Genomic DNA, 14,997 nt, shown 5'->3' with positions numbered 1-14,997 from the left:
GCAGTGTATGTGACTACTTGGATTTAAACCAAAGCAGTTGACTGGCTGGCCTTTTGCTGAAGCCACTTAACGATCTTCAGAGACAGGAAACTTCCTTGCCACTTACCTTTGGAAGTCAAGGAAGTTTTTCATTTCTTTTTAATTGTGGCTAACACATCAGTGATGCTTTGAGAGGGCTTTAGAAAAAAAGCCCTTTCAAAGCATTGTTAATGTGCTGTGTCGGTTTGCAACAATTAAAAAGAAATGCAAAACTTCTTCTCCCTGCTCCTCCAAAGGTGAGTGGCAAGGAAGCTTCCTATTTCTGAAGATCACTACGTGACTTCAGGTTCTCAAAATAGTTAAGCAACTTTCTCCTCTGTGCTTTGCCTAAGCTGCTTTGCTTGAGAAATGGAAAGCTTTCCCTTTAAAGGAAAAGAAGACTTGATCATACTAGACAGGATGGCTTGAGAGCCACCCAGTCACACCCAGAGTTTGCCTTCTTGCTTTTCTTTCGTCACCTGTTGCACCTCTGTCTTGTCTTCCTTCATCAGAAATGTTGCAATAGAATAGAATCATGGAATCATAGAAAAATGAAGTTGGAAGGGGCCTACAAGGCCAACAAGTCCAACCTCCTGCTCAACACAGGAATACAATCAAAGCATATCTGCCAGGTGATTATCCATGTTTTTCTTCAATGCCTCTGGTGTTGGAGAACTCACTAACTCCCAAGGTAACTGGTTCCACTGTTGTACTGCTCTAACAGTGAGGATGTTTTTCGTGATATTCAACCGAAATCTGCCTTCCTTTAACTTGAGCCCATTGTTGCGTGTCCAGCACTCTGGGATGATCGAGAACAGATCCTACCCCTCCTCTGTAGGACATCCTTTGAAATATTTGAAAAGTGCTACCATATCACCCCTCAGTCTTCTTTTCTCAAGGCTAAAGATGCCCAGTTCTTTAAGCCTTTCCTCATAAGAGAGTTGGTAGTTTTAAATTTCTGGGTACTTACATCTCAGAGGACCTCTCATGGACTATAAATGCCAACATGCTAATGAAGAAGGCACAGAAGAGGCTGTATTTCCTGAGAATGCTCGGCAAGTTAAATTTATCTCAGCATTTGCTTCTGTCATACTATCGTAGCACCATTGAGAGTGTCCTAACCTATGGCATTCTGGCATGGTTTGGGAGTAGCTCTGTAGCGGACAAAAAAGCTCTACAGAGAACCATTAAAATTGCCCAGAATATCATCGGGCTCCAGCTACCAACCCTGGATGACATCTTCACATCCCGCTGTCTAAGGAAATCACATAGCATCCTGAGAGACTCTTCCCATCCTGCTTATAACTTTTTTGAACTGTTACCATCTGGCAGAAGATATAGAACAATTAAGACTCGGACCACACGTTTTCTCAATAGTTTTTATCCCAGAGCTATAATTGCAATTAATAATGAGCTTAAAGACCACCAGTAGTGAATAATTAGTTGGACTGTGTAACTTGGCCTGCGGTGTAGATGTTTGTATTTTTAGTGGGGGACTTTTAGTGGGTGGGGAGTGTTTGGGAATTTTATGTGTGTGCATGTGTCTGGTCTCTGGGTGTCTGTGAATTTCGTTGTATGTGTATATACTTACAATGACAATAAATTATTATTATTATTATTATTATTATTATTATTATTATTATTATAAGGCTTGGTTTGATCATCCTTGTCGCCCTCCTCTGAACTTGTTCCAATTTGTTAGCATCCTTCTTGAAGTGTGGTGTCCAGAACTGGACACATTACTCAAGGTGAAGTCTAACCAGTGATGAATAGAGGGGAACTAGCACCTCATGGGATTTGGAAACTATACTTCTATTAATGCAGCCTAAAATAGCATTTGCCTTTTTTTGTAGCCACATCACACTGTTGGTTCATACCATCCATAATAATATACAGGCCATGCAAGCTGGGACTTACAACCCATGCTCATGTTAACGGTACCTTATTCTTGGATTTATTCTCAAGAACGAAACTTTTTAAAGCTCTGGTGGTGGTGCAATGGGAGAAGGAAAGTTCTCCTGCTACTCCTCTACCTCGTTCATGGATTTCAGCGAACTGGATACCAACCTTAGCTGTTGATTCCTGTCCTCACATGCTGTTTGGCCTGTAACATCTTTCCACAGGGAAGGAGAGTGTTCTTGGGAGATACAACACACCAGTTAGGGCTCCTGTGCTACCTTGTACAGTGGGGTCTCGACTTACAAACTTAATCCGTATTGGAAGGCAGTTCTCATGTCAAAAAGTTCTTAAGTCGAATCTGCATTTCCCATAGGAATGCATTGAAAACCATTTAATCCGTATCTGCTCTTTTCGTCCATAGAAACTAATGGGAAGCTGCTATTCCGCCTTCTGCCACTAGAGGGGAATATTTTTTTCTTTTTTTCCTTTTAACCTAAGATGACTTAGCTTTTAAAAAAAGGGAAAAAAAGAGTTCGTAACTCGAATCTAAGTTCGTAAGTCGAGTCCATATATTCCTATGAGAGCGGTTCGTAAGTCGAAACGTTCGTATGTCGAGCCGTTCGTAAGTCGAGACCCCACTGTATAGCAGTGAAAGCAGAGTCAGGAGGAGGAGGAGGACAAGGAGAAGGTCCCCTCCCCATTATGACATCCCAAGGCCATACTCATTGGTCTCCAGTTCAGGCTCCAAAATCACAAAGAATGGGTTGCCTAAGTGTGATTGTGGCTACCTTAGCTCAAGCTGTGTCATATCCTGGCCTCCCAAGGTCTACTTATTGCTTTGCAAGAGGCTAATAGTGTTGGAAGCAATTTCGTTTCCTCAGTGATTGAATTATATTTATAGATTAAATAAATCACTGCAACCAATGTAATGGGTGGAACCAGTGACAATAGTCTTGAGTGGCTCAGTGTTCAACATGACATATGGTATTATTATTACGTACTTAAATAGCATCAAAAATATACCAAGCTCTTAAGAAAAAAGACGGGATAATAAAGGAGCTTAAACAGACATGAATCAAAAGTGAGGGGTGGGTGGGACAGACTGGGATCATGGAAATAATGGTGTACTCAGCGTTTAAAATGAGGTGGAAACACAAGATGGAGTGTTATAATAAGCTTTAAAATACAGGGAATGAACAAAAAGTAAAAACGGGGAAAGGAATATAGGTGAACTGCTTTTTTTAATTTACACAGAACACAGCGCGGCTGAAGCATGTTTGTGACTGCAGCATTGTGTTGCAATCTTGTAATGTGGATCACATACACATGCTTACCCATGAGTAGGGGTGCAATCAGATGGTGGGAAAGTTGTGACTTCAACTACACAGTCAAATACTGCAGGATTTGCTGCAGGTGTAAAATAGATGAATTTGTATTTTTTTAACAGATCATAGGATGCAAAGATCAATTTGAATTAGTATGGTCCTTTCTGCACCCGATACAGAGTTGTTGGGGTTTTTTTTCCCCTACGGCTGGGGGCTTCTACATTTTTCAATCCAGAACAATTTGAACAGGCTTTTCCTCATGTGATCGGCTGTTTCATTCTTCAAAAGCAGGGGTCTCCAAACTACGGCTGGTGGGCCACCTCTGGCCTGCCTTGCCTTTTTATCTGGCCCGGGCATAGGAAGAGGAGACAAGGAGGGCCCAAGCGATCCCCCACTGTCTTTGCAAAGACAGTGGGAGTGGGGGATTGCTTGAGTCCCCTTTCCCTCCTGAAAATGTATAAAATATATGATGTGGCCCTCATACTGAAAAGTTTGGAGGCCCCTGTTCAAAAGGATGGAGGGGAAGTGCTGTTTTTTATTTTAAAAAACTACCAAGTTTAGCACTAGATCACCTCTGCATGGATCAAAAGAAAAAAGAAAAAAAAGGATTAAAAAATTATGAAATAGAAACAACTCCAGCAAACTTCAGCAAACTACTATGCTGTGGTTTGTGGGTAGCTGTTTCCATGTTAAGGGGAACTTTGGACAACTGTCCCCTTTTCTCTAGTGCCGTACAACACTTTAAACAGCTTCCCAGCTTTACCATGAACCATAAAAGGAGAGCTGAGGATCGGCAGAGGGCAACATCAAAGGGAGGGGGCTTGTGGGTTGTGATGTGGATCAAAGCACTGAGTACGGACACTGGCACCAAAACAATCCATTGATGTTTAGTCGTTTAGTTGTGTCCAACTCTTCGCGACCCCATGGACCAGAGCAGGCCAGGCCCTCCTATCTTCCACTGCAATCTTCCACTAAACAATCCATAGTCTCTGTGTAATCACTTCATTGGAACACAAGCATAAAATAGACTGTGAATAGAGATGCACACAAATTGTTATTTTGGTGGTTTGTCTTGGTTCGTTTTCTGGCGCACTAGGTGTTCAGTGGTTGTTTGGTGCCCCACCTCCTCCAGTGAGCACTCACTCAGAAGCGATGCCCAGGGCAGAGAAGCTGAGACGGTGCTTCCAAACGGGTGCCCACCAGAAGAGACGGGGTGCCAAACCACTGAACACCTGTTGTGGTGGTTAACGAACCAGGCTGAACTGCCGAACCAGCAGTTCATGCCTATCTCTAACCGCGAGCCAAGCTGCAGCAAAGCCAAATCCCTTTGATTTGGTTTGATACTGTAGTTGTATCCTGTGCCTGAGTGCACCAGAAAGAGTCACCTTGTGGGGAATGATCTCTCTTAACATGAACCCTTTCATCCAGGCAGGAATCACTCCAATCCATCACCCCAAAAAGTAGCCCTGCCATTGGACCGAAAAGATCCAGCTTGGGCATGGATTAGGGTTGGGTCGGATCACTATTGCCCATATATGTGAGATTGCCAGGAAATAGCTCACTCTGTACCAAGCCACAAGTCGTGCACAATGTGAGCGATTTCTTTGTCTGATCACTAAGGATTTGACAGTTCGGACTGCTAGTGGAGTGCTCTAGTGCAGTGGTCCCCAACCTTGGGCCTCCAGATGTTATTGAACTACAACTCCCAGAAGCCTTCGCCACCACCTCTGCTGGCCAGGATTTCTGGGAGTTGAAGTCCAAGAACATCTGCAGGCCCAAGGTTGAGGACCACTGCTCTAGTGCGCTATACTTCCCACCAATCACATGACACACAAGGACATGTGCTCCGCCCTTACCTTGATCCATAGCCAAGCTGGCCCTTTTTTGGTCAACTTGTAGGGCTTTTACTTTTAAGGGTGAGGCTGGAACAAACAGAAGGGGGCACTTTTAATGAGATTTGTCCTGGGAAAGTGACCCTTTCTGATGCAATCAGGTGCATGCTTTAACAACTGTCTGATCACACCCTCGGCCACTGAACTAAGCGCTAGTTACAATTGACAAGATACACATAGGGTTTCGATGTTAGATATGAGTGCTACTGATTTTGTTTGTGCGGAAATATGTTCTGAACTGCAGATATAGGTGGTAGTATAGATAATGTTTAGGTAAAGATCTAATGTTGGTGAGATAAGCACTTCAATTCTAATTACCTGTACATTTATATAAGAATGAGAGGACAAAATAATAAAGTTTAAGATGCCTCTCAATAATAATAATAATAATAATAATAATAATAATAATAATAATAATAATAATAATAATAATAATAATAATAATAATAATAAAAAGAGAGAGAGGAAAGTGCCAAATAAGTTCAGTAAGGTAAAGAGAGAGAGAAAGAAAAAAACTGGAGATGTTTGACAGAACAAAAGGTGTCAGACATTAAAAAGAGAGAAGACTCAGGCAAATGAAGAATTCAAACAGAAAGGTAAAATAAAAGCATCAAGAACATAAGAAGAGGAGCCATCAATATTAACGTGCAAAAAGCAAGTATGAAAAATATAATAGAGATGAAGATATGGTTGCTTGTGTACATATCAGGAACGAGGGCAGGTCTGTTGTCAGAGTTCTGAGGTGGGAGAGACAGAGTTTAGAAAGTAACACTTCTGTGATCTGAGTCAAAAATACAACAAAAACATAATTCTTGCATTAGATTAAAAAAAGAATAAATCTAGTAATAATGAAAAGGGAAACATGGGAAAGATTGGCAGTAGAATTTGTCAAGTTGGCACTGAGTTAAAGTTCTGAACTTGGGTTCAATAATACCATTTCTGGGCTGAGTAATAGCTTGAACTGAGTAATGCCTTTATGAGGTTGAGTAATACCTTAGTTGGATCAATAAAACATCAGAAACGAGGTTAGATTTTGAGTGCAGAACACTTTGCCAGACAAAGATGGTGGAAAATCTGGAGCCAGGGAGAAAACAAATGGCCCACAACGTTAGGTTGAATGCCATGCCTGTTCTTTTTGAATGGAGCATGATAGCAAGACCTGCTGGGAGTTTGCAGATTCAAGGTAAGACAAAAGGTATTGAGGCACTGATTTGCATTTCGCCCTCTTTTGGTGAACAAAAAGCCTGGACCCCAGAGATCTGTACCTCCATACTTCCCACCCCTGCTTGAAAACAAGAAGTCAGAAAAGTTACTTTCTTTGGACCCCAAGTCCTACAAACAGCTCTGCCTAGAATATATCACTACCACATCTAGGGAGGTCCACATCAAAAGAAACTTGCGAATGGGGAAGGGCGTCCATTTTGTTCCACGATTAGTGATCTTCTCACTGGAAAATCAGTGATAGACCGTAGAAAGTGTGAGGCATTAAGAGCGCATGAGATATATGGTTAATGTTTGTTCCCTCGGTGTCTGCAATACTATGCTTATTTTGTTTTTGGATGCTGCCTACTGAAAGAATGTTGAGTTGACCAAACACAAGGCGACACTGATGGTAAGTCAACACTTATGTAAGTTCTGTGGTTTCATTGAGTGTACTCTATCTGAGATTAATCACCGGACGTAATCCTTTAATGCCAGTACATGTACAAAGAAAGGCATTTCAAACATTTTATCTATATTTCTTTTTTTAAAATATATTTCAATTTTAGCAAGAAGCAAAAAGGAGATGACCATTGAAGGCTTCGTAAGATACATGCTTTCGGAAGAGTGCAACATATTTAAACAAGAGCACAAGTCCATTTACCAGGATATGAGCCATCCGATGTGTGATTACTTTATAAATTCATCACACAACACCTACCTGATACAAGACCAGCTCATAGGGCCGAGTCACCTGTGGGGCTACGCCAAGTATGTACATATCTTTGAGGAGGGAAAACAATCTGTGCAGATAGGTTTCTTTCATATGTCTTTTAAGAAGAAATGTTTTCAGATCTTAAGGGGGAAAATCCGATGAGGAGCAACAGGAAAAAACAAATCTGAAATATGGGTTACGATCATAATGAGACATTTCTCTTCCTTATCTACTTAATTTATAACCTAACTCTCAGGGCTGGGAAAAGTTACAGCTTTTCATAATCCCCCAGAGGTGGAGAAGTTTTCCGAACAATTGGCCAGAATCCTACTCAGGTGTGTAAGATCTGCATAACTTGCCATGGCTAATTTTGCCACAAAGCTCCTTGCTTGCACATCTGCTCACAGACCTGATTGTGCAATTAAGCTGCCATTCCCTTGACTGGCTGCTGATCTGTTTCTAGGCACAGCTCGAAGTCCTGGTTTAAAGCTATGAAGCCCTAAACGGCTGGGGTCCAAGCTATCTCAAGAAAGGTGTCTCCCTTTATGAGGCTGTCAAGGTGTTAAGATCATCAGGGGAGGCCTTCCTTTCCATCCCACCACTTTCACAGGTGTGTTTGGTGGGGACATGGGAGAGGGCCTTCTCTGTCACTGGTCTCAGACCATGGAACTCCAGGCTGGTCCCACTGGTGCAAGCAAATGAAAAATCTTTCCCTTCAGCAGGGTTAGTAATTGGCTACCTGAGAGGGGGTTTTAACTGGAGTATTAATGCTTTGTTGCTTTGAATGTGTTCTTGGTGTTGATTTTGTGTACCATTTCTAGTGTGGCATTTGTTTGATTCTTTTTTTTTATTGCCTTTTAATGATGTAAGCCACCTTGGGTCCTTTTTTTATAGAGGAAGGTGGGGTAAATTTATGTTAAATAAATAAAGTGCAACCCTAATGTGAATCGCAATAGGATTCTGGCCAAAGTCTAAAGAAGCACTTTTTCCTAGTTCTGCCAATAATGTATTCTCATTGGTTGCCAACAACACATTTTCGAACCTAAGGAGTTTGTTAATGGTGCTGTGATTTCATGAAGTTGAACCAAGACAAAACTGAGCCACATTTTAGTCCCAATGAAATCAATGGAAGATGCTGATCATAGCTATCATTCTCCAGCAGGGCCCTTCCACTGGCAGAATCTGCTTCGGTGGTGTGTGTGTGTGTGTGTGTGTGTGTCTGTGTGTCTGTGTCTGTGTCTGTGTGTCTGTGTCTGTGTCCTGTTCCAGCCCATTATAGCATATCTTAATTATTTTAATATTTCTTGGCCTGTTGATTGTTTCCTGTTGAACATATCTCACCCTATTGGGCAATATGGTTGTTTACTTATATTTGTTGACCTGTTTTATTTTACTCTTCTGAATACTTAGTAATTATCTAGTAATTATTGATTGGTTTTTATATGCTTTACTGTATTTTGAAGTATGATTTAACAAACTGCTATGGTTTAATAGCTCCCCATATATATAAATAATTACAACTGATATCGGTCATAATGATCTGTCTGTTGAAACATTAAGGACTCATTATTTTGATGGCTGAATTTTGTATTTCTGCATATTTTTGGCAGTTTTGATGTCAAATGCTTTCAGCGCAATGTATATGGAAAGACTATGAATAAAATTAACATTCACGACTAATGTTGCATCAAAAATATCTTGATTTTAGTGTTCACTTTGACATTAGGATGATCTATGTAGCCAAACAGAAGACTGAAGAAATATTGCTTTGTGGAACACAGGCGCCGTCTCAGTGCTGTTTGATGCATTTTTGTTCACTTTTCTTTGTGCAATTTCCTTCTTACGATTTGCTGTGGCAAATCACATTTTATTAATGTGACAGTGACTTCATGGCAAATGTAAAAGAGCCTCATGGGTACAGTGGTTAAACTGCAGTGCTGCAGTCAAGCCTTTATTTACAACCTGAGTTCAATCCCAACGGGATGAGGTAGCCAGTTCAAGGCCGACTTACCCTTCCATCCTTCTGAAGTTGGTAAAATGAGTATTGAGGAAGAAAGTGTTGCTTGCATAATTGTAAACTACTGAGAGAGTGCTCTAGCAGTATAAGGTGGTATATAAGTCGAAACCTCAGGACCAACAACAAGGTGTCAGAAATATGGGCTTGTTGGAGCAAAACAAGCCTGAACTCTCTCTAGGAACAAGAAAGACTAAACTGAGACTATCATACTTTGAACACACTGTGAGAAGACAAGAGTCACTGGAAAAGAATAATCTTGGGAGAAGCTGAAGGGAGCAGGAAAGAGCATGGCTGAAGATGAGATGGATTGATTCAGCCAAAGAATCTACAGTCTTGAATCTGCAAGACCTGAGCAGGACTGTTAATGGATAGGACCGTTTACAGGGTTGCCATAAATTGGAAGAGACTTGGCAATACATAACAACAACCCAGGCATGTGTGATGAAGATATATCAGCCCTGGAAGAAAGAAAGCTGCTTGAAATGCACTGGGTTGAATTAAGATTAAGCACTTCTCTGTTGCTTCCCTGCACTACAGGCGCTTCAAATCTTTGTACAGCTGTAATGATCACTATGTGGCTTTTGATAATTTAGTATCCTACTTACCAGAGTTGTTGTGAGGATTACATTGGCTTACCCCACAAAGGAGTGAGCTGATTGAAAGAAAGGCAAGGTGGACAGATATCTGTCTGTCTGTCTGTCTGTCTGTCTCTGTCTCTGTCTCTGTCTCTGTCTCTTTCTATAGCTATCTAGCTATCTAGCTATCTGTCTAGCTATCTAGCTATCTGTCTAGCTATGTAGCTATGTAGCTAGCTAGGGATCTAATCTCTGTTGTTTCTCTCACCTAGGTAGACCCATTAAATGAAAGCAATTTGTTTAGCCAACACTTGTTTAAATACATTTATTCTAGTAGAAACTAACAACTGGATTTAGTCCAGAAATATAGGTGGCAGGTGAATAGTCTTAGCCCATTACTCACAAACTGAACTAAGAACTGAAAAAAACTGGTTTGGGTTCTGCAAGCTGTTTCAGCGAAATGAAACGAAGCCCTCTGCCCCCTTCTCACTGTTCCCATCATCTCCCTAACCGGTCCTGAAGCCTCCTCTTCTTTGTCCTCTGCCACCGCCATCCTTAGAGACAGTGGCCTGGCTTCCTGGAAGCGGAAGGGGCTGGAGACGTTAGTTTCCCCTCCCCAAGGCATGAACCAGAAAAAACAAACCATGGACCTGTTAACTTTTCTAGGGTCCGTGAGTGGTTCGTGATTTGTGGGTAGCCCTGATTCACCTTATTTCCAGATTGTGCCCATCTTTGCTTGCATGTATGAATAAATCCACTTCTAACATGATCTCTCTTATTTTTAGTACTAAATGAAGACATGGAACTTGGCATGTAGATTGTGCTTTGGGAAACTAAGATTTTTGTCTGAACGCACAGGCAGTTATGACCCAGAGAGGTCTCCAATTTCGTACTGGAAGCTCCAGTATGTTCTGGCCTGTGCCAAATATAACTAAAAGTCTTTCAGAGCCCCAAAGACCCTTGGTTGTTGCTTTATTCCCCTGCAACAAACAGTCCTTTTGAATATTTTTGTTCTGATAGCTCAAGTTCATTTGTGACAGAGATCTGTTTTGAAAAATGCTGTAAGTTATTGGAAAATATTCCTTCCTGTTCAAACCCTTGGAGTAATAGAGGCTCTCTACTGAAACACGTGCTTCTTGGGAGTCAAAAAGCAACATGAATGTTCGTGTAAGATCCAAGGAAGCTGCCTTCTTCAGAGAATATAAATAGGTCTCTGTAGCCAAATAGTATACACGGGCTGTGATTCTCCTGGTCTTTTGCCAGATGCTTTCCTAGCCTTACCTGCAGGTTCTATGGACAGAGTCTGCAGTCTTCTGTATGTCTAGAATGAAGTATGACCTCTATAACAGGACACAGAGGCTTCTACATTAAAATGATTATTACTCTTGCCTTTATTTGTTTTTTCTTTTTTTAAAAAAAAATAATAAGTTCCCTAAAGAAGGGATGCCGCTGTGTGGAAATTGACTGCTGGGATGGGCCAAATGAAGAACCCGTTGTCTATCATGGACATACTTTAACAAGCAAAATCACCTTCCAGAATGTCATCAATGTGATCCACAAGCATGCCTTTGAGGTGGGTTGATAATCTTCTTCTTTTTGAGCGGGGTGAGGAATGGTAGAATATAAGATTTAACAATGAAATAAATTGCTATGAACCTGCCTGAGTATTAAGATCATCAGGAGAGACCTTTCTCTTGATCTCACTACTCTCACAGGTGCGCTTGGTGGGGACATGGGAGAGGGCCTTCTCTGCTGCTGCTCCCAGCCTCTGGAACTCCCTCCCACACCCCCATCAGACAAAGACCTTTCACTTTAGGCACGCTTTCTTCTGAATGACTGGTTGACCGAGGGAATTTTTTAAAGGAATCATGGAATTCTGTTGTCTTACTTATCCAAGGACAGTATAATACAAAGGGGCAGAGTAGCTTTGTTCAGGCATAGAAAAAACCAAATGGTTCATATTGGAGAATGCTTGATGATGAGCTTGGCTCCCATACTTTTCTCTGATGGTTCAGTTCCATTTGGCAATAACCCTCAGCAGTTTGAACTAACCACAGTTTTCTCTGGTGACTTATACTGGGAAACTCTGGTTTGTTTTTTAAAAAAGCAGAAGCATTAAATTTCATCTTCTAGGGTTAATGAAACAGGGGGGGAGTGGTGTGAGTGTAGAAATCTGAGGTGCATTGTATGTTAATAACCAGAATTATATATTCTGGTTATAAACATACAATGCGTATATATATATCCTCACCTGTTCCATTAACCCTAGAAGAGGAACTTTAATGCTTCTGTTTTTGAGATATATATAATAAAACCAAATAATTAAATACATAATCTTTATATCCCACCTTTCTCCTTTTAAAAGCACTTAAAAAGACCCAGCACTGAAGGGGGGGAAAGTCTGATTCTGAGTGAGTTGGGCATGGAACTCCAGAGTGGAGCACCGGGGTTATGACTCATGAGCCTTCTTGTTGCACAAAGGCTGGCAAGAGCATTGCAAATCTCCAGAAAAACCTCTCCTTCAACCCTTGCCTGCCCTATCTCTCTGTCATCATCAGGGGCAGCCTCATAACATCACAATGAACTGCTGCCATCATTTTGGCCTGGAATTTCAGGAAACGGGGTGCTGCTGACTTGGCAACCCTTGGCAGAGGTTTCTAAGCAGCTTGAAAAGAGAAAGAAAGAAGTTGAAAATTGATGACAATTTTAAAAAATAGCAATTAAAGTATAAGGCAACATAAAAATATGTTGCAGAAACAGCAAAAATGTCTTCAACCTGAAACAGAGTAAGGGCATGGGAATTTTAATGTGTGTGTGTTGTTTTTTTTTTTTTTAAAAAAAGCTCTCTGAGTGACACCAAAGCAATACTGTTTGTTGAATGCATGCCAGATAAGCCTTTGGGCTCTTTGGATCTCAGCCATGCTGTTAAAGATTTAGAAATGTCTTGGGGAATGTGTGGAGGAAGAACAGAAGACATAGTGCAAAAGCATTTACTTCGTCACAGCTTGCCCTTATTGTTCTGAAACTTATACAGAAATACTTGAATATTTATAGGCTACAAATATATCTCTGGCTGGATAGCTTAGTGAGTTTGGCATCTAACTGTAGAGCTAGAGGTTGGGTGTTCAATTCCCCACTGTGCTTCCTATGAGAAAAGCCAACCTGTGTGGCCTTGGGAAAACTGCACAGTCCCAGGGATCCCCCAGAAAGGAATGATAAACCACTTCCGAGTATTCTCTTCCTAGGAAATCTTGAAAAGTATCGTCATAAGGTATAACTGATGTGACAGCATGCAACAAAAAAATATATCTCCCTACCAAATTTCACAAGGGAAATGTAAAAACTGACAAAAATTCAGATTTCTGAGGAGTCTGAATTATGATGTCATGAGGATCTCATAAACGCTACCTCCATTGTTATCATAGTCAATTTTAGTAACACTTTGGATGAAGTCCTGTTGTTTTTGCGTACTACGTTGCACTAGAATAGCCTCACTGAATCAATGGGGATTTAGTGAGTCAACTCTTCCTTAAGCACTATAATTCAAATGGGCTACTCTAGCTGAAACTTACTTTAGTAGATCCAATTGAGACAACAGAACTTCCTAAAATTCCCATTGATTCAGTGGGCCTACTGTAGTGGGAGTGACTACACTAAGCAACAGGATTTCAATCTTCGTTCCACCTGACATATGGCTCTGAACTCTTATGTTCATTGCCATGCACTTCCTTGTTTAATTTATATTAGGATTATTTGGTATTTTATACTGGTATAGAAGAGCAGTAAAGTGGCCCCAGTGGGAGGAGAAGGAAGGAAATGAGCCCACAACTCACAATCTACCTATAGATTTAGAAAAGACAAGAAGAAAAATACTTGGTTATCTATCTTCCTATTCCCCTTCCTCCCATAGATATAGATCAATTGCTATACAGTGGTGTCTCGCTTGACGAGGATAATCCATTCCAGCAAAATTGCTGTAGAGTGAAATCCTCGACAAGCGAAATAAAAAAGCCAATTGAAACACATTGAAAACCGCTCAATGCATTCCAATGGACTAAATACCTCAGCGTCCAGCGAAGATCCTCCATAGGGTGGCCATTTTCTGATGCCTGTGCAGCGAAAAATCCGTCCCAAAGCACAGCGGGGAGCCATTTTGAAACCCGACGATCAGCTGTTTTGATCGTTGTAATGCGAAGAATCGGTTCCCGAAGCAGGGAACCAATTGTCAGGAAGGGAATTTTGCCCATTAAAACATTGGTTTGTGATCGCAAAAGCGATTGCAAAAATCTCATCGTCAAGCGGATTCGTCGTTTAACGAGGTAATCATTAAGTGAGGCACCACTGTATGTGCCATTGTTCAGTTTCCAACAATGTCAGAGTATAATGAATATGGCCATACTTCTGTGCTTTTTAGCAGTTGTTATATTTCATTGCTGTTGTTTCTGGGTGCAAAGAAAGGGTCCAAAGCAAGGATGCAACGAATATTTACAAGCCATCTCAAGTAACAACAATAGCAAAAACAACCAGCAATAGAAATCACCAACAAACTGTGTGGAAAACTTGCATTTTACGTCAGAACTCTTGGGTGTTTGTTTTTTTGGTCTGTGCCAAGCTTAAGGTTTTCTCCACAAAATCCAAAAACACTTCAGCAAATGTATTCTCAAAGGCTTTCATGTCCTGGATCTAATGGTTGTTGTGGTTTTTTTGGGCTCTTTGGCCGTGTTCTGAAGATGCTGGCCACAGAGACTGGTGAAACGTTGGGAAGAACAACCTTCAGAACATGACCAAAGAGCCCGAAAAACCCACAACAACTTTAGCAAATGTTTTGCCAACATGGAATGCAAAACCAACCAAAACCAACCAATCAACCAACCAACCACAAAATGCCTTATAATCTTGCTCAGCAAAAAGGAAACCTTTGAACTGTTTCATTCTCACCTGTGAGAAGAAGATGAAGTCAAGATTTACACATTTAGTCTCAATGGCCTTAATGTTGCATTTTTTAATTTTCAGGCATCAGATTATCCCATTGTTTTATCTTTGGAGAACCACTGCAGCCCACCACAACAGGAGAAGATGGCAGCTCATATGCTGGACATTCTCAGAGACACTCTGTGTACTTCAACACTGGATGATACGATGCCATCGGCACTACCCTCCCCAGAGGTACAGTTGTTCCTCCCCCAATGACCCCCTTCATCTTCTGGAAAATTAAACAATGAGCTTTTATGGGAAGTGGTTGAAGTTGGAACTATCTACAAACTGAGAGGGGAGGAGGGGAGAATGCTGTCTTTATCCCTCATGCGATCAAACAAACTCTTGTTCTAAACTATCTTAATCTCACTTATCTCTTCTT

At 41.1% G+C, this 14,997-nt stretch overlaps 1 protein-coding gene across 1 annotated transcript in view; it reads left to right on the top strand.

Moving 5' to 3' along the window:
• The first annotated feature begins 5,193 nt into the window (after positions 1–5,193).
• PLCZ1 (phospholipase C zeta 1) overlaps positions 5,194–14,997 on the top strand; it is a 28,739-nt gene continuing 18,935 nt past the window's right edge. Inside the window, exons 1-3 of the mRNA XM_020804210.3 lie at positions 5,194–7,105; positions 11,070–11,214; positions 14,655–14,807. Coding sequence (XP_020659869.3) covers positions 6,921–7,105; positions 11,070–11,214; positions 14,655–14,807 — 483 coding nt within the window. The 5' untranslated portion in view covers positions 5,194–6,920. The remainder of the gene's footprint in view (positions 7,106–11,069; positions 11,215–14,654; positions 14,808–14,997) is intronic.

The sequence above is a fragment of the Pogona vitticeps genome, chromosome 5 (genome assembly GCF_051106095.1).
Source record: "Pogona vitticeps strain Pit_001003342236 chromosome 5, PviZW2.1, whole genome shotgun sequence".
Taxonomy (NCBI): Eukaryota; Metazoa; Chordata; class Lepidosauria; order Squamata; family Agamidae; genus Pogona; species Pogona vitticeps.
Note: the sequence above shows the minus strand (reverse complement) of the source record. Positions and strands in the feature narration are given on the sequence as shown.